This window comes from Malus sylvestris, chromosome 15 (assembly GCF_916048215.2).
Source record: "Malus sylvestris chromosome 15, drMalSylv7.2, whole genome shotgun sequence".
NCBI classification, from domain to species: domain Eukaryota; kingdom Viridiplantae; phylum Streptophyta; class Magnoliopsida; order Rosales; family Rosaceae; genus Malus; species Malus sylvestris.
In genome coordinates, this window is record NC_062274.1 from 53,380,907 (window position 1) to 53,400,768 (window position 19,862).

Below are 19,862 nucleotides of genomic sequence, written 5' to 3' on the forward strand. Positions count from 1 at the left end.
AAAAGTTGGAACCTGTTTTGGACTTGCATAAAGTTTTTGTAAAAGTAGTTTTTTTTAAAAAGTTGGAGCCGGGCAAGGATGACATGCATAAATAAAAAAATAGTTAAATTTTTTTTAATGGTATTCATCTTTATTTGTAAATGAGAGATTTTAAATTTGATTCTTATCAAAAGTGGATATGAACTACATTATTGCTAACTCATTGTGAGGCTAAGCCTACCTCCTTCTCTTAGTGTAATAATATCATTTGTTCCAAAAAAAAAAAAGTTGGAGCCTTAATTATGTTTGGTAAATGTAAAAAAAAAGTTTTTTTTTTCTTTCAAAATCATGGGTCCATGATAGCAGAATCAGAAATAGCACTACACATGCTTCTAAAAAAAATGGTTTTTTTTTTTCATTAAAGCAAGTGAACTATAGTTTACCAAAAACTTACCGATTTTTTTTCACTGCTATTTAATTTCACAGCACAATAGAAGTAATTTGAAAATAAAAAAAAAACACAACAACCCCAAACTAGTCCTAATAGAAATGAAAGTATACTTATCCTTTTTTAAATGCAAATAATGTAAACTACAATTGATTTGTACTGAATGCAAAATAACAGATACGATATTATGACCAACAAGCCTAACTCACGTTTAGAGTGTATAATTTCTTGATTACCATATCTCAACAACTATACTTTAATTCGACATGAATCACCTTGGACTCTCTTTTAGCGTCGCAAAACAAATCAAGAAAAAGGAAAAATAAGAAGCCCACCGTTTTATGAGAAATTGAAGCCATGTACTATTTCAAAATCTTTATTTATTGACAAACGATAAGGTAATCCCACTGGTTCATGTTAATTTATTTTCACACAATATTTATTTTTACTTAAGCACATTACTTTTCCAACAAAAAATACTTAAGCACATTGCTTCCAAACTTTCATTTTTAAGTGATACATTGGCACAAGATTAAAAACATTCACGAATATTAAATTAATTGTCACATCACCATAGAAGTCGTTACAGTATAATATGTTTTTACAGTGGACCCCTAAACCATTAATTTGAAAACCGAGACCCCTACGCATCTCACCAACCGGCGAAAAAGAAGAGAAATAATTCCTCAAATATCAATGTCGTTGTCATGCTGTCGGAGTTCCAAGATTTTTTCTTGCGTTTTATTGCGTTCGGATTGGACATGCATGCCGGTCAAAGGCCGGCCTTTAACCTTTATGTGACCAAACCGTTAGCATTATTCACCATCTCTCTCTCCCTCTCTCTCTTCTGCGTCTCTGGGTTGGAGTTCCAGTCTGATAACTGTCAGGTTTGAATTATATACACAGTTTTGTTCATCCCTTCGGGTCGATTCTTTTGCATTTTCAAGTCGATATTTTTGTTTATGTTTATCTGGATTGTTGGGTCGGGTTCATGTTCAGTTGAAATCGGTCATGAAGATTTCTTATCTTGATTTGTATTCTTGTTTATTTCCGCAATTGGGTTCTGTTTCTTTTGTATTTTTGTTGTGAAATTTGAGGTTGTGTGAACTGCAAATTTCAATAATCCTGCGGAATCAGGATGCATTGCAAAGTGATCACCTAAAGTCAAAGGAACGTGGGTCCTACAGTTTTCCAAAACATGACTATCTGGGTTACCACTTCTGTAATTTTGATCATCTTGCAGAGAATTCTCTGAAATTATTTGCAGTAGTTTTATTTTATTTTATTTTGGTGGATGAGAGGATGGAAAAGGACATTTTCTTGTTGCCAACTTATCGAGGTAAAATGGTAGCTGTAATTTCAATGCCTGTGTTGATGTTCTTAACTTCCAGGTAACTGAAGGCACATGATAAGATGAAGAACATTATTAATTAATCATGTAGCTGCGGTCTGTCCGATTAAGTACTGTTTTGTTTGATACAGGAAACATGCCTGCGAAGAAGATACTGGAGAATGGGTTTGCTGAAAGAGATCACGAGCTTTCGGATTCTTCACTTGAAAAGGTATGATCAATACAGATTATTTGTAGATATAATAAGACAAAAATGAATAGTAATATAAAATATTGACGTAGCTTAACCGTGACCATACAAACAGGAGGGCACGGAGAGGGCACCAAAAGTGGAGGGCAGACAATCCTTGTCCGTAATTTTGATCATTTTGCAGAGAATTGTTTGAAATTATTTGCAGTAGTTTTTTACTCTAAAAAGACATTTTAACGAAAAATACATTTTTACTCTAAAAAGTCACTTATGTTACTATTCACTTACAACACATTTTTGTCATTTTAATTAAAACTTAAAGTTTTCAAACTCTTTTTATTAGTTTTCTTTTTGTTGTAAAAGTAACTTTTTAAAAAAGTTGAAGATTGCGCAAGGATGACTCGATAAATCGAGAAATGATCCAATTTTTTTTTATAGTGGTATTCCTCTTCACTTGTAAGTGATATGTCTTAAGTTCGATTCTCGTCAAAGTCGAATATGAAGCTGTTTGGGCCCAAAATTACACAATCGGTTTGAGTAATTGAGGCCGTTAGATGAGTAGAGTTTTAGACCGTTGGATGATAAATGGTTTTAATCATAATATTATCTCTTAATATGTGTTAGATTATCTAAACCTAATATTAGCTATATCCAGCTGGTTGTTTAAAGATAGATGAGATGCAAATTATATTTCCAAAGCAAGTAATGCAGTTCAATTTGATTTGAGACTCTTGGAGTTTGGACGCATGGTGGATTGGAGGATTAGAGCGTTTTATCAAGAGTTTTAATATATTGTGGAGTTGGTTGGCAAACGGATATTGATTGACACAGAAGATTAATGCATGCATTTAAATGGGATGCCAAAATGCGTAATCAGCAGAGAATCAACTCCACATGTGCTTGGAGTTGGTTAGCCGTGCATGCAAGATGTGGTATATTTCAAATTAAGATGCTTATCAGCATAAAGATATGTGCTAATAATTGGTACATGCTATTAATTAGCACATGGTGGTGCCGTGCTGGTAAGTGATAAGGCATAACAATCTTTCCTTTTGCATGAAATTGTTATGCAAGAGGAAGCGTTGGAATTGATGGCAGTTTTACAACACGACGACTATCAAGATGATAGTTTTATAAATACGAGATGCGTAGAAAACAGAAGCATCTCCAACTCAACACACAAATTGCCCTGCGCAAACCCTCGTTCTACGCGAAACCTCTAAAGTATCTTGAGATTTTTTATTTTCTTTTTCGCCAACACATTTTCAGTTTGAATAAACAACATTGTTAAGGCAACCAGCGAACATGAATCACCTTAATTCAACATGAATCACCTTAGACTCTCTTTTAGCGTCGCAAAACAAATCAAGAAAAAGGAAAAATAAGAAGCCCGCCATTTTATGAGAAAAATTCTTTATTTTTATTTTTGACAAACGATAAGATAATCCACTAGTTCATGTAAACTATGGAATGGGTGCAAGAGCAAATGCTTTTACTTAGCTGAGCTACGAGCCTTGCATTTTAATTTATTGTCACACAATATTTATTTTTACTTAAGCACATGACTTTTCTAACAAAAAATACTTAAGCACATTGCTTCCAAACTTTCATTTTTAAGTAATACATTGGTATAAGACTTAAAACATTTACGAATATTAAATCGTCACATCACCATAGAAGTCGTTAATATGTTTTTACAGTACCATTAATTTGCCTACCCGAGTATATTTTGTTGCTAGAACACTAAAAATTGACAACTTAATCAATCAAACAACACTAAACCTCCGATAAGTAAGGATTAGAAAAGATAAGAGTGTTAAAATAATGAACATAAAAGTCTCATTCCGAAATTTAAACGTCAAGAAAACCGGGACCCCCAGACATCCCCACTAACCAGCAAAAAAGAAGAGACATAATTCATTAAGTATCAATGTCGTTGTCATGCTGTTGGAGTTCAAGACTTTTTCTTGCGTTTTATTGCGTTTGGATTGGACATGCATAGCGGTCAAAGCCCGGCCCTTAACCTCTATATGATCAAACCATTAGCATTATTCACCATCTCTCTCTCCCTCTCTCTTCTGTGTCTCTGGTTGGAGTTCCAGTCTGATAACTGTCAGGTTTGAATTATATACACAGTTTTGTTCGTCCCTTCGGGTCGATTCTTTTGCATTTTCAAGTCGATATTTTTGTTTATGTTTATTTGGATTGTTGGGTCGGGTTCATGTTCGGTTGAAATCGGTCATGAAGATTTCTTATCTTGATTTGTATTCTTGTTTATTTCCGCAATTGGGTTCTGTTTCTTTTTTGTTTTTGTTGTGAAATTTGAGGTTGTGTGAACTGCAAATTTCAATAATCCTGCGGAATCAGGAAGCATTGCAAAGTGATCAGCTAAAGTCAAAGGACTGTGGGTCCTACCGTTATCCAAAACATGACTATCTGGGTTACCACTTCTGTAATTTTGATCATCTTGCAGAGAATGCTCTGAAATTATTTGCATTAGTTTTGTTTTATTTTATTTTGGTGGATGAGAGGATGGAAAAGGACATTTTCTTGTTACCAACTTATCGAGGTAAAATGGTAGCTGTAATTTCAATGCCTGTGTTGATGTTCTTAACTTCCAGTTAACCGAAGGCACATGATAAGATGAAGAACATTATTAATTAATCATGTAACTGCGGTCTGTCCGATTAAGTACTGTTTTGTTTGATACAGGAAACATGCCTGAGAAGAAGATACTGGAGAATGGGTTTGCTGAAAGAGATCACGAGCTTTCGGATTCTTCACTTGAAAAGGTAGGATCAATACAGATTATTTGTAGCAGCATTCCCTGTTTGTTTGAAACAAGTAAATTGAACCTGTTTTTGATGTGTATTAAAGGTTTTGACTTTTAACTCGTCCTTATATTCTTCAAAAGATGAAATTCGTGTACTTATCCAGCTAATTACTGACTTTGCATTCTCTTACGAAAAGCCTGTGACTTTTAACTTCTGCTGAATATGTCTTAGAGGCTTTAGTTTCAGCATCTGTTTCGTATGCATCTTAGAGGAGACGGATAATTGTGACAATGCAACTGTGCCAATAAATGAAGTAATTGTATTCAGTCTAACTTTTCAATGTCTTCAAGTATAGAAAGGAAGGCTGATTATATCGCATCATTTTATATTGAAGACCCACTGTGTTCATGTCTCTACTCTTTAAATATGAAAATTGAAGAAAACGCTTAGAATCTGTCACTGGGGAATGGTGGATTTGGCCAATAAAAATAGTGGGTTTTTTTTTTTTTACTTAACATAGTCTGTGTGATGTAATTAAGATCTGACAAGTGACCTAAGACTGTTGATTGAAATTTGTTTGAGACTTGAAATTTTGTGCTATTTGGCGCTCTCTAATATGTATTTTCTTTTGTTTATCTGGATTAAGGTCGACCCTGGGAAGCCTGCATCACTGACATGGCAACGAAAATTAAACAGCAAGGGCAGTGCACCTTTGCTATTCACTCTAAGTTTAAAAGAGATAATTCATTTGGTAAGTTTGCAAATTTCAATATAAATGTTTATTTAAAATCCTATGGGTCGTGCGATTTCATGTTCATATCTTGAGTTAGAAACACTTAATTATGTACTCTTTTGGAAACAGTTAAGGTCTTTTAAACAATATAGAATGAATGAAGTTTGAAGTACACCATATATGAATGTACGAAGTTTAAAGTGCACCATATATGAAGTTGAACAAATGACGTATTGACTGGAGATATTTCGCATGAAGTTTTGGCCTTAGGCCTTGGTGATGCAGCATATCACTGACTGGTGACTGCCATTTGATATCTGACCTTTACCTTCTCTTATTGTTTCTCTCAACAATATTGCGTGTTTCGTTTTTGGTAGGCTCCAATAGGTATTCGCCTATGGCGTCATTTACGAGAAGAAGCTGCTAACAAAAGGGTAATCTTCTTAATGAGCATAGTTACTTTGATGATTGCTTATTTTAGGGGATCCATCTACTTGGATTTCTTCCTAACACGGATGCACCCTGTTTGTTTTTTATCTGCAGGAGGGCTTCATTGATCCCTTTGCCAAGCGCCATCTAACATCTAGTCATGGTGTCCCACTTGGTGGTATTGGGTAACTCATCAATCTCTCTCTCTCTCTCTCTCTCTCTCTCTCTCATAAGCATAACCAATTGCATAGTATAGAAGTAAGACAAATTTTTATGCATATGTCTATCTTGTTGTGTGTATTTGAAGCTTGCTGGTTACATGTAGTTTAGGGTCCGTTTGAAAACCTTATCATTTTGGGTTTCAGTTTTTACTTTTCTATTAATTTGATAGAGAAGAAATATAGGGAGAAGGTCAAACTTTTATGGGTGCATAATATTGGCTTTTTTGGGGCAGTTTGCTTGGAGAGAAACAAGATGATTTTTTAAGACGTTGCTGGTGGTGGGGCAGATAGACATATGTTGTATATATCATACTTGAATATACATTTATTTGCATATCATATTTGAAGGTTCATTTTTTTATAACCAAAGACATTGTTGAACGTCACAAGATGCAGGGAATTATTATTGAAGCTAAATATATTTACTGTACTCTGTATCTATTTACCGTTTCTCACAGGAGAACTTTTGGTTTTCCCAATTTATTTCTTTTGTGTGTTTGTTTCAGTTGTGATCTGTTTCAACCATTTTAGCAGATCAGTTTGTTTGCAAATGTGTCTTATATAATCCCTTTGTTTGCTTTCTTAGGGCAGGAAGCATCGGAAGAAGTTACAGTGGGGATTTTCAGCGGTGGCAGCTGTTCCCTGGAAGATGTGAAGAGAAACCTGTTTTAGCAGATCAATTTTCTGTAAGTTAATTCTTATAGAAAGAAAAGTAGAAAATTATGTAAGTTTATTGCCGGCCATCTCAAGGCATTTCTTTGCTAATGCCTTCAACAATCAGAAGTTAGATAATATACACATCCTCTTGGGGAGAATTATGTACTTAATGGAGTGCAACACTCTAGAAGCATAATACATCTCCTCATGTGTTAGACACTGATGCTGAGTCTACAGTTGTTCAGTTAAGTGTGCAGAAGAACCTGCAAATTTAAGTCCATGATTTCTTTTGGAATCTTTTTCAAAAATCAATAGTTTTATGGTACCTCATTACATAACCTTCATTTGATTTTTCCTTAAGTTATAAGATGCATAAATGTCTGATACAACCTCAATAGACGTCCTTTTAGCTTCGCTCTTATCCCTTCTGGAACCTTCTGATGATATTTCATCATCATTTTAACCCAATAGTTGCAGTAGCCTTTCTTATTAGACCTTTTTTTTTCAAGATGATGTAAAAGTTTCTTCCCTTAATTACTGAATCACAAATGCTGTGCCAGGTATTTGTTTCCCGCACCAATGGTGAAAAATATTCTACTGTGCTCTGTCCGAGGAGCCCAGATGATCTGAAGTAAGTTCCTAAACATGAAACAAGACAACTTGTTTACTTTTCATTATAATTAGGAACCCCTATGAATGAATGAACGAATTTACTGATATTGTGTGCATGAACAGAGAAAGTCAAGTTTCAGGGATTGGATCTTGGGACTGGAATCTGAACGGGGATAATTCTACATATTATGCCCTTTTTCCAAGGGCTTGGTCTGTTTATGACGGTAAGATACATCAAATGTTATACATCTGAGTGGTATTATGTTCTTTGTGGGTCATAATTTTCTCTTTAATGCAGGTGAACCTGACCCAGCTCTCAAAATAGTCTGTCGTCAAATTTCACCTTTTATCCCCCATAATTACAAGGAGAGCAGCCTACCTGTTTCAGTTTTTACTTATACAGTAAGAATGATTCTGTGAGAAATATGTTTTCTTAAAATCTGGTGCAGCTGTATCAGGAGTTTTCTTTTTCTTTCTCTCTCTTTCCAGCTATATAATTCTGGGAAGACTTCAGCTGATGTCACACTGCTTTTCACCTGGGCAGTAAGTCATTTTTATTTTTTGTGAATTATTTTATTTATCTTTTTCTTTTTGTATGTTTTCTTGGCAATCTTGAATCTAGACTTATCCCATGAGATGCCATTACAACTAATTCAAAATCATTTCGGCATGTCCCATTCAGAATTCTGTTGGAGGGCTTTCTGAATTTTCTGGTCATCACTCCAATTCAAGAGCATTGTAAGATCTTGTAGTTAGCTTCACTTCTCTTTGGATTTCCAATTTAGACCTTTGAGTTTTCAAAATAACATGCATGTGTACTTATACACATGGTGGTGCATATAAATTTTTCATGATGTATCTCTAAATGTACCCTATTGCTCATCACCTTAACTAAAATTTATTCTAACCCACAGTATTTAACCTTTTAGGATGAAGGATGGTGTGCATGGCGTACTTCTACATCACAAGTAAGTTTTCTTTCTTGATGGAAAACAATTATTGAAATGATTTGCTCAATTTACGACATGTTTGATATTTTATCTACATGTAACACTCATTATTTGCAGATACAAGACTGCAAGTGGGCTGTCCCCAGTGACATTTGCAATAGCAGCACAGGAGACTGATGGTGTTCACGTATCAGAGTGTCCTTGCTTTGTAATATCTGGTGACTCAAAGGGTGTCACGGCTAAGGACATGTGGAGTGAGATAAAAGAGGTCAGCAGATTATGCTAACATTTTCATGTCATAGAAGTGTCTTCGTCCCTTTGTATTTTAATTGTTACAATGAAGTAGTTTATAAGGCTAGATTTCACTGTTTCAAACGACAGTTTGATTGTACCAAATATCTGGTCTATATACAACAATTTTGTCTTTTTATGGGAGATTTTCATTTAATCATTTGATGCTCTTGAAGGAAATGGTGCTGGGTGGGAGACCCATTTGATTTTGGTGTATTCGAACTTTTCTTATTCTTCATAAACCTTGATACTTGTGCCTCCTTTGTTACAGCATGGATCCTTTGATCGTCTTAATTCTGCAGAAATGCCATTACCTTCAGAACCCGGATCATCTATTGGGGCAGCCATTGCTGCGTCTGTGGCAGTTCCATCTGGTGAAGTACGTACTGTAACATTTTCATTGGCATGGGATTGCCCAGAAGCAAAATTTACGGGTGGGAAGACGTATCACAGGTGGGTGGCCAAACACATGGGGGAAAGATATGATATTGTAGAATAGTATTTAGTTATTTACGTGCTGAAATTTGTTTATAAACAGGCGGTACACTAAATTTTATGGAACACATGGGGAAGCTGCTGCAAATATTGCTCATGATGCTATTCTTGGTAATGGTTGATTACATACATTTCATGTTGGTGAATTTTTTTAAGGCTGTTAAATATAATTATTTATTTGAGTGTACCTAATCCATGGTCAGTCACTCTTACATAACCCTTGTGTCATCATCCAACCCTAAAGGAACATTGGTCTATAAACTAGGAAGTGGTCACATAGTATATTGTCGCCTGGTCACACAAAGGAGTGTGAAACTCACCTACTCCTTTAACTAGGAAATCCTAATTCACCATTTCTTTTGTTATATTATCCATTGATTGTCATCGGTTGCCTTACATCCTTTGTTTTTTGTTCTATTTTCCTTGAAACGTAGAGCATCGCCATTGGGAATCCCAGATTGAAGCATGGCAAAGACCAGTTCTTGAGGACAAGAGACTTCCAGAATGGTGAGTTTTAGATGTCTAATCTGGTTTGAGCATATGTCCGATAAGATTCCTAAGATTTGTCAAAGTTCTCTGCAGGTACCCTGTCACTCTGTTCAATGAGCTATACTTTCTAAATTCTGGGGGCACAGTTTGGACAGGTATTTGTTAAGTTTGAGATTTTTCGCAGTGAAATTTGACAGTTATAGTGAAACATTAGCTCATTTTTTTTCATATAAATCGTTTTGCAGATGGATCACCTGCAGTCCATAGCTTAAGAAGTATTATAGAAAGGAAGTTTTCCCTTGATAAGTCCTCATTAGGTTTGAAAAGCATCATTGATGCACCCGAACAAAATGATACTGCTATCGACATTCTTGGAAGGATGACATCAACACTTGAGCAAGTTCACATGCCCATTGCAGCAAACTCTGCATTTGGAACAAATCTCCTTCAGGAGGGAGAAGAAAACATTGGTCAATTCCTTTATCTTGAAGGAATTGAATATCAGATGTGGAATACTTACGATGTCCATTTCTACTCATCTTTTGCACTAGTCATGCTATTTCCAAAACTTCAACTCAGCATCCAACGAGACTTTGCAGCAGCAGTAATGATGCATGACCCCAGTAAAATGAGACTTCTCTGTGATGGAACATGGGTCCAAAGAAAGGTTCTTGGAGCTGTTCCTCATGATATCGGCCTCCATGACCCCTGGTTTGAAGTAAATGCTTATAACCTGTATAACACAGATAGGTGGAAAGACTTGAATCCTAAGTTTGTTCTCCAAGTTTACAGGGATGTGGTTGCCACGGGTGATAAGAAGTTTGCAGAAGCCGTTTGGCCCGCTGTTTATGTTGCAATGGCTTATATGGAACAATTTGATAAAGATGGAGATGGAATGATTGAGAATGATGGCTTCCCAGATCAGACTTATGATACGTGGTCAGTCTATGGTGTGAGTGCATATAGTGGTGGGCTGTGGGTAGCAGCATTGCAGGCTGCATCAGCCATGGCACGAGAAGTAGGTGACAAGGGTTCAGAAGTTTATTTTTGGCAAAAGTTTCAGAAGGCAAAAGCCGTGTATGCGAAATTATGGAATGGATCTTACTTTAATTATGACAACAGTGGTCAAGCTTCTAGTTCATCAATTCAAGCTGATCAACTGGCCGGACAATGGTATGTTGTGACTCAACTAACATTTTAGATATTTTGAATGTCATCTATTCATGCCAATTAAAAGATTCCTTTCACAAAACCATCACACACGGTGAAGTTATTCTCTTTAGTAATGACCTATTCAGTACTTTGGGGAAATCATGTGGTTATTTGTTCTTTAGTAATGCATGGCGATGAATTAAAACTTACTGTCTAGCTACTTTGTAGGTATGCCAGAGCATGCGGTCTTTTGCCAATTGTTGACGAAGACAAGGCACGAACTGCACTGGAAAAGGTTTATAATTACAATGTCCTAAAGTTTAAGGATGGAAGACGAGGGGCTGTTAACGGGATGCTACCTAATGGAAAGGTTGACATGTCAACATTGCAGTCAAGAGAAATATGGTCCGGAGTTACATACGCTGTAGCTGCAACAATGATTCAGGAAGATGCAATTGATATGGGATTTCATACTGCGGAGGGAATTTATGAAGCTGGATGGTCCAAAGAAGGACTTGGGTGAGTTAACTTACGATCAGTAATCCGAAAGCTCAAGATTGGTAGAAGTCGGACATCAAATAACCATAGGGTGGTTCTTGTGTAACCTCCAAATTTGCTCATATTAACCCCTCCCTTGTGCATATTTCGTTAACCAGATTTATCCCTGAAAGAAATAGTATAAAAGAAAAAACCTCTCATCACCACAACCACAAGTATCATCTCTGTCTCCAAGTTCAGTTGAACTTTTAACCGATAGGAACAGCTTCAGCCTGGTATCCATATTTTTTAGTTTTACCGTCACATAGTTTCAGATTGAGTTTCTGAGAGCATCATATCTGTTTAAAGAGTATGTCGGGTGTCAGCTTAAACAAATGCCAATACATGACTTCTCTTCCAAGTTTCTGAAATGCGACCATACTGGAGATTGTCAACAATCTCATTGAAGGGAGTCAAGGGATATATGATCCATTAAATGTTGGCTCACTTATTGTCAATTTCTTGCTAACTCAACGTATTGATGTACATGTTATCTGCTCTCTGTTTCTCGCTTCCTAACTCCTTTATCATTTTATATCGACAGATACTCTTTTCAGACTCCTGAAGCTTGGACCACCAGCGGCGAATACAGATCTTTAGCTTACATGCGCCCTCTGGCGATTTGGTCAATGCAGTGGGCTTTAACAAAACCACCGCTGTTCAAGCAGGAGACGGAATTAGAAGTGGATGAAGTTATTTTGCTTAGGCACAAGGCTGGATTCTCGAAAGTGGCTCAGCTTCTAAAGTTGCCACCAGACGAATCGTCAAGAAGTATTTTGCAGACTGTTTTCGATTATACCTGCAAGAGGATGTGGCTGTGAGTGATATTTCTGCCCTCGTATAGCATCTTGAATCGTGATTCTTGTAATAAATCGATGCTTATACCACATATTGGTGCTGTACATTCAATAAGGAGAAAACCAATTTGATTAGAAGGTATTTGTGTATATTACCACTCTATAAATCTCCTAAGTTGTATAAAAAGATCTGCAACTTCTTTGTGCTCTTCAATTTTCCTTATAAATTTTGGATCCAACTTTTAATAGTGGTTTGTTTTTATCTATATCTATATTATTAAGGCAGAAGGCATTATGGTTCAATGTTTTAAAGGGCGCCCCTTAGGGGCACCTAGGCGGCCTCTGATGCTGGACGTGAGGGTCGCCGCCTCTGTTTTGAGGGAGTGGGCGGAAGGCTTTGTCGGAGCCGCGCCTCAGGATGTCCAGGCATCTCTGTTTGGCTGCTTTTTTTTTTTTTTTAAATTTTATTTTTTAACTCCCAAACCCAAATTTTGGGTAGGTTTTAACTGTCTCATACCTCTTCCTTGCACTATCGTCTCTCAGCCTTTTTTTTTTCTGATTTTTATTTATTTTTTATAATGAATGTGTGTACTGTCTACATGCATTATTATGTATGTATTTATAATATATGTGTGTGCTCAAGGTGATTATTGATTAATAATCTTTTTTTAATATAATATATGTGTATGCTTAGTGTATATATTAAAAAATTTAGGTCCCGTGAGGCTTCCCCTCACACCTCACGCCTAGGCCAGACCATCCCTCCTCGCCCACGCCTCGGCCTTTTAATTCATTGTTATGGTTAAACATTCAAATAATCTCAAATTGGCCTCTGTTAATACAACCAGAAGAAAAAAAATCGAATATAAAAAAGTGTTCGAAATCAACGGAAAAACTTGACCATGAAACATCAAATTGTATATTTTAAATATTATTTTCTCTATTTTTAAACATGTTCAAAACATCTTAAGAGGCGTGTAATGCCAATTATAAAAAAATATATTTCGCATGCGAATAATAATGTGATTAAATTAATTATCAAATTATTGTTTTTTTGTTTAAACAAACGATATTATCTACACTAAGGGGATGATGGGTGAGTTTAGCCTCACAATGGGCTAGCAATAATATGATTCAATAAATTTTTTATTAAATATTATTTTCTCTATTATTACTGTAAATTCTATAGAGACCGATTTTATTATGTGAATTCAGCTGCTTTAATTGGTTTATGAGGGATTTCGTCTAGCATGATCTAAAATTATTCATTTACTTCAAATATTTGACTTTTCTTTTGTCAATTTACGCATATAAACACATTTAAAAAGTGTAAGTCGCACGTAGTACACCGTGATTCAAAAAATGCTTTCTGCACACGCGTGAGCGCTTTCATGAAGGCTAGTCTATATTATTAAGGCAGAAGGCGTTATGGTTAAACATTGAAATAATCTCAAATTGCCCTCTGTTAATACAACCAGAAAAAAACAATCGAATGTAAAAAATTGTTCCAAATCAACGGAAAAACTTGACCATGAAACATCAATTGTATAATTTAATGACCACAAAACAGCAAAGAGTTGCATTTTTTTTTTCTTATGTAACTAATTGATCTGTATACCCGTACACAAATACATGGAACAAAACAATAATCTGTGAGTTGGGAGCGACGCACGTGATAAAAAGGAGAGACTAGTTTCTAGGAACGACGTTTTAAACTACCATAATCCATTAATTCGTAGGGACGAAATTTCAACTTGGGTGAAATGAACGGCAAGAAATTTAGTGTCTCAATAACCGCTCTTTTTTATGTCCGAAGAAAATGAATTAAGTTGTAGTTACCGCCACGTGGCAGGTACCCATTACGTCTGGCCAATAGGACTCGAGGGAGTTCCACAAGGCTAGGATGGCCAACAGTTTTTTTTAGGGAACTTTAACGAAAAGCATCCGGTACTGTTTACTTTAACGAAAAGTCACATTTTTACACTAAAAAGTCAATCTTGGTACTATTCACTTTACTCTTTATTTTGTCCTTATCATTAAAACTCAAAGTTTTCAAGCCCTTTTCATTAGTTTTCCTGTTTTTTTTTTTACTTCCCATCAGACTTCATAAAAATTCTAAATCCCACATCAAATTGTATCTTAAACAAAAAAAGAGGAGAATATCAAACTTGTCTGCTTAGTAAAAACTTCAAGAGAAATCTCTTGCTGCTAGAGCGGTTTTCCATCGAGAGGGAAATTGCTCTACCATCATTACAGTTTTTTTCTTGAACTTTCTTTAATTGTTTTGAAAAATCTGACTACCATCAAAGTACGAATTAATTCCTTGTTTTGTTTACGTTTCCGATTTCCATTCAATCTGGAACTGTAGCCATGTTTTTTTCCATCATCCTGTTTTCTTTTGTCCTTCTTCGAATCCCCTATAAACCCAGCGGTTTTCGATATTCTACCATTCATGGTGTTTTTCTCTGCATGTTTCTAGAGGCACCAGAAGCATCATTTTTTAGTTGAGTTTTCTTGTCCGGTTTAAAATATCAAAAAGGACATGGCGGCGAATCGCAATCAGTGCACATCTCCTCTACCAGGTGAGTGGATGAAGGGCAAACTGGTTGGGTCTGGTTCTTATGGCAGTGTTCATTTGGCCATGAACAAAACCACAGGAGCGCTTTTTGTTGTGAAATCTGCGCAGTCAAGGGATGGAGTTGATGCTCTCGAGAAAGAGGTTAAGATTCTCGAGAGTCTGAATTCCCCATACGTTGTTAAATGTATGGGGAGGGAAAATGGTGAAGGGAAATGCATCAATGTGTTCATGGAGTATATGGCAGGGGGTAGTTTGTCAGATGTGTCACAGATATTTGGCGGCGCATTGGAGGAAGAGGTGGTTCGGTTGTACACCAGAGAAATTGTTCACGGCCTCAAGTATCTTCATGAAAGTGGGATTGTCCATTGTGACCTCAAGGGCAAGAACGTGCTCTTGGGATCCTCCGGGAATGTCAAGTTGGCGGATTTTGGTTTTGCGAAAAGGCTAAAGGACTCAAAGGTTGACGGGGCTTCGGTGCAGCATTCTTTGCAATGTATTGGCGGAACTCCATTGTGGATGGCTCCTGAAGTTTTGAGAAACGAAGAGCTAGATTTTGCTTCGGATATCTGGTCCTTGGGATGCACGGTGATTGAAATGGCTACCGGGAGGCCTCCTTGGGGGAATGAGATTTGGAATCCAGTTGCTGCTGTTTTGAAGATTGCATGTGGCAACGAGAAGCCTCATTTCCCGCAAAAGCTCTCGGATGAAGGATTGGATTTCTTATCAAGGTGCTTGGAGAGAGACCCCAAAAGGAGGTGGTCTGCTAAGGAGTTGCTCAACCATCCATTTGTGTCCGGAAACTCAATGCGAGTTTCAAGAAAGGGCGCAGCCTACTCACTGGCAAGCACATTAGACATTAGTCTTTATGAAGAGGCTTCTGACTGTTCAGATGAGGGATTGAAGATCCATGATCGCGATGAGTTCCTCAGCAGCTCGAGTAGACATCCTTTTTCAAGAAGGCAGCATGTATCTGAGAATCACTTGGAGTCGTCAGGAAATTGGATTACTGTTAGGTAAATGATTACGAGATCACATTACCGCAGCAGAAGAATAAAAACACAGTTTGTACATGATCAGAAATTTGTGAAAAGATGTAGAGACAGCTAGCCAGTAGAGAGAAAAAAAAACAGGTTTGTCTGTTTTTCCAAGTAGTTATTTTTGTGGAGGTATATCCTCTCTTTGTTCGTACACTCATAGATTTGCAAGCAAAATATTCAGTTTAATTTCAATCACTCTTCATATAACTTTCTCTCAGCCATTTTCTAATCAGTTTGATTCCACAAAATGAGAGATGTAGAAACTAGAATCACAAACAAACGCGATGTATATGAATTTTGTTCCATTCCAACATTAACATTCCTCTACAGCGTTTAAAAGTTTTCATGAAAAACGCATATCCAATGCTCGTTTAGAGTTTAAGGTTTAAGGTTGTTTAATTACTAAAGCGTTTGTACATAACATAGTTGAAAACAGTTAAAAGAACCGGTATAAGTATAAAGAAACTATTGCCAAACCCTAACTGTTATTGAACTCGGTATTAACAGTTGATACTTGAATTCTCTGCAACTATATCCACCAAATAGTTGCAAACGAAACATTAGTTTACGAACTTGAACACAAGAAACAAGCACAGATCGATCGAGTTCAAATAAGAAGAGGTACTAATATAAAGATTTATATAAATCCTTCCCCCACAAATAGACGACCAATTCACCATAATGATAGGCACAGGAGTTCATTTGCAAGGAAGCAATGCTTAAGCATTCAACATGCTGGAGTTTTTCTTGCACTCGTACAGCTTATCATTATCCATGTACCACTGACACTTGCTGATATCACTTAAAAATTCGTTGATGCACTGCACAAAGGTAGTCATATAGTTATTTGCCCAAAAAACCCAAAGGTCATCATATAATTAGTTTGTAGTTTTCGAAAAAAGTGAAAACTGCAAACGGTCCTTGACACAATAAATCTCGAGGAAAATAATGAAGGGAAAAGGACGTAGCGAGCATTGCATACATCTTGGAATGCCTTGGAGTGATACTGCAGGCATCTGAACCACTGATACTGCTTGTGTTAGCCATGGTTTGTAGTGTGTAGCAGCAGGAGCTGAAGGAGCAGAAATAGAAAGAACAGCAGGAGCAGCAGAAGCAGCAGCGCAGCTTCATGTTGGATAGTGACGCGACGAGTGTTGGTGTATAATCCTTTAGCTGAAGCTTGGCAGCAAGAATCAGGTTTCTATGTTTTGTTTCAGTTTGAATGTGAGCCATTGGATCATAGTCCACATGGCATTTTAATCTTGTATCTAGTCTAAGTAATAGAATAAGCCAAGTGGCATCATCTCATAGGGTGATAGCAATGAATGGCTAAGATTGTATTATATGTTGAAGAGTGAAGGATCTCCCTTCCTTTCTTCATATAACGGTTAGATTGTATTATGTGAAATCTTAATGAAATTCGAAGAGACATTTTGCAGCTTCTTCTCTCTGAAACTCTCTCCATCTTTGAAGACAACCTCCATTGAAACACATATTGAAAACACACACACAAACACTAACATGGCCTCAGAGCCTGGTTTCATCGTCTAATCTGGGCGTGAAATCTGTGCGATTGAGCTACATCTTTGAGCTTCAATCGAATCTGGAAATTGTGATTTCGTGTATCCAAGTCTCATATGGCTGGGTCCGGCAATGTCGAGCTTAGAGCTCCCGTCTTCAATGGAGAGAACTATGAATTTTGGAGGATTCGTATGACAACTATACTGAAATCGTATGGTTTGTGGGAGTTGGTAGAAAATGGGTTTGAACCACCAGATCCGAAGTCTGAGAAAGCTGTGGTCGATGAGACGAAGAAGGAGACGACGGATGGAGTGTCGTTCAGTGAGATCCTGATGAAGGATGCTCGTGCGCTTGGAATGATACAAGGTGCAGTATCGGATCAGATTTTTCCCAGAATCGTGAATGAAGAGACATCCAAAGGAGCTTGGGATGTTCTAAAGGGTGAATTCCGAGGAGATAAACAAGTAAGAAATGTAAAACTGCAAGGTTTACGTAGAGATTTTGAATATACTCGTATGAAGGATAGTGAATCATTATCTGTGTATCTCTCTAGATTGTTTGATATCATTAATCAAATGAAAAGTTATGGAGAAGAGCTATCTAGGGAGAGAATTGTGCAGAAATTACTTATTAGTCTTCCGAAAACATATGATGCAATTTGTTCTGTAATTGAGCATTCTAGAGATCTTGAAATTATTGAGGTGCAGGAGGTTGTAGCTTCTCTAAAAGGATTCGAACATAGGCTTGATTTACATACTGAGTCTTCGACTGAGAGGGCATTTGCAAGTCTTAATGTAGCATCTAAGGGTGTCAAAAGTGGTGGATTTTCTGGGAATCAAAGGTCTCAAGAGAGTTGGAAATCAAGGGGGAAAAATTGGGATTATAAACCAAACCATGTTCAGAAGCAGAGTAATACTAAAAGGAATTGGGATCACAAACCCAATTATCCTCAGAGACAGAACAATACTCAAAGGAATTGGGATCATAGGCCTAATTATGTCCAGAAGCAAAACAATGCTCAGGGTGATTGTAAGTGGTGTGACAGGTTGCACTATGGGAAGTGTTGGTATGAAGGTAAACCAAAGTGCACAGGCTGTGGTAAGCCAGGTCATTCTATGAGAGACTGTCATGAGAATAAATGAGTGCAGAAGGTTAATTATGTGAAGCAAATGGGAGAAATAGGATCACTGTTTTATGCCTGCAATGCAGTGACCGATGTGCAAGTCAATAACTCATGGTACATTGATAGTGGTTGTAGTAACCACATGACAGGAGATGAGAGATTATTGGTCAATGTTCAGAGAGATTTGACCTCCAAAGTAAAGATGGGAACTGGAGAAATTTGTCAAGTGGCAGGAAAGGGAACCTTGGTGATTGAAACTAAATTGGGAAGAAAACATATACAAGAAGTAATGCTTGTTCTTGGACTTGAGGAAAACCTTCTAAGTGTAGGACAAATGATGGAAAACGGTTATTATTTGTTGTTTGGAGGTGATGTAGTGAATATTTTTTATGGATGGTCACTGGACAATTTAGTAGTGAGGGTACATATGACCAACAATCGATGTTTTCCTTTGACAATGTTGCCTGCAACACAGTATGCATTAAGGGCAGGTATCACACATTGTTCTCAGATATGGCATAAGAGGTTGGGTCATTTGAATGAGAGAAGTCTCAAGGTACTTGAGGAACAGGGGTTGGTGCATGGATTACCTAAACTAGAAATGTCCCAAAGTGTGTGTGAAGGTTGCATGTTGGGTAAACAACACAGAGACTCATTCCCTTCTCAATCGACTTGGAGAGCTAAAGATCCACTGGAGTTGATCCATACTGATATCTGTGGTCCAATGCAAGTAGAGTCTCATTCTGGAAACAAGTATTTTCTGTTGTTTACAGATGACTGCACAAGGATGTCATGGGTGTATTTTTTGAGAAACAAGTCTGAAGCGTTTGAATGTTTCAAAAAGTTCAAGGCAATGACTGAGTTACAATGTGGATATAAGGTTAAATGTCTCAGGAGTGATCGAGGAGGAGAATTCCTTTCTGCAGAGTTTGACAAATACTGTAATGGACAAGGAATTCAGAGACAATTGACTATGGCCTACACTCCTCAACAAAATGGAGTGTCCGAAAGAAAGAATATGACTGTGGTGGAGATGGCAAAGTCAATGCTACATGAAAAAAACCTTCCATATGCATTTTGGGCAGAAGCAGTGAATACTGCAGTCTATTTGATCAATAGGTGTCCTACCAAAGCTTTGAAGAAGTCAACCCCATTTGAAGCTTACAGTGGCAGAAAACCTGGAATAGCTCATTTGAAGATATTTGGCTCACTGTGTTATGTGCATATCCCTTCCAATCTCAGACATAAATTGGAAGAAAACAGTCACAAGTGTATCTTTGTAGGCTATGGTTCAAGTGAGAAGGGTTACAGATTGTTTGATCCCATTTCAAGGAAGATTGTTCTCTCAAGGGATGTCACATTTGATGAGAATAAATCTTGGGATTGGAACTGCAATATAGATACTGGAGTGACATTTCCAGTTATCACTGAACATAAGAATGCTAATGAAATCTGTAAGGTTGATGAAAATTCTCAGTTTGAAGAATACAATGTTTCT

General features: G+C 37.0%; 2 protein-coding genes across 7 annotated transcripts; both read left to right on the forward strand.

The window, feature by feature from the left end:
* The first annotated feature begins 1,196 nt into the window (after positions 1-1,196).
* On the forward strand, positions 1,197-12,351 carry LOC126602605 (uncharacterized). 6 transcript variants are annotated; one of them, XM_050269521.1, is made up of 20 exons: positions 1,197-1,314; positions 4,681-4,760; positions 5,389-5,493; positions 5,853-5,909; positions 6,019-6,089; positions 6,712-6,811; positions 7,343-7,413; positions 7,518-7,618; positions 7,693-7,796; positions 7,884-7,937; positions 8,077-8,132; positions 8,324-8,362; positions 8,462-8,612; positions 8,907-9,088; positions 9,174-9,241; positions 9,565-9,637; positions 9,713-9,774; positions 9,865-10,792; positions 11,000-11,290; positions 11,853-12,351. In XM_050269521.1, exons 2-20 carry the CDS (start codon positions 4,686-4,688, stop codon positions 12,127-12,129), a joined length of 2,865 nt encoding a protein of 954 aa, XP_050125478.1. In that variant the 5' UTR covers positions 1,197-1,314; positions 4,681-4,685; the 3' UTR covers positions 12,130-12,351. The 6 variants fall into 6 exon arrangements, with proteins under 6 accessions (XP_050125478.1, XP_050125479.1, XP_050125475.1 ...); XM_050269522.1 differs by lacking the exon at positions 4,681-4,760 and adding an exon at positions 1,910-1,989 and having other exon boundaries at positions 1,278-1,314; XM_050269518.1 differs by lacking the exons at positions 1,197-1,314; positions 4,681-4,760 and adding exons at positions 1,715-1,766; positions 1,910-1,989.
* Positions 12,352-14,216: 1,865 nt separating this feature from the next.
* On the forward strand, positions 14,217-15,912 carry LOC126602213 (mitogen-activated protein kinase kinase kinase 18-like). The gene has a single exon (XM_050269044.1). The coding sequence runs from the start codon at positions 14,648-14,650 to the stop codon at positions 15,698-15,700; it is 1,053 nt and encodes a 350-aa protein (XP_050125001.1). The 5' UTR covers positions 14,217-14,647; the 3' UTR covers positions 15,701-15,912.
* The last annotated feature ends 3,950 nt before the right edge of the window (positions 15,913-19,862 follow it).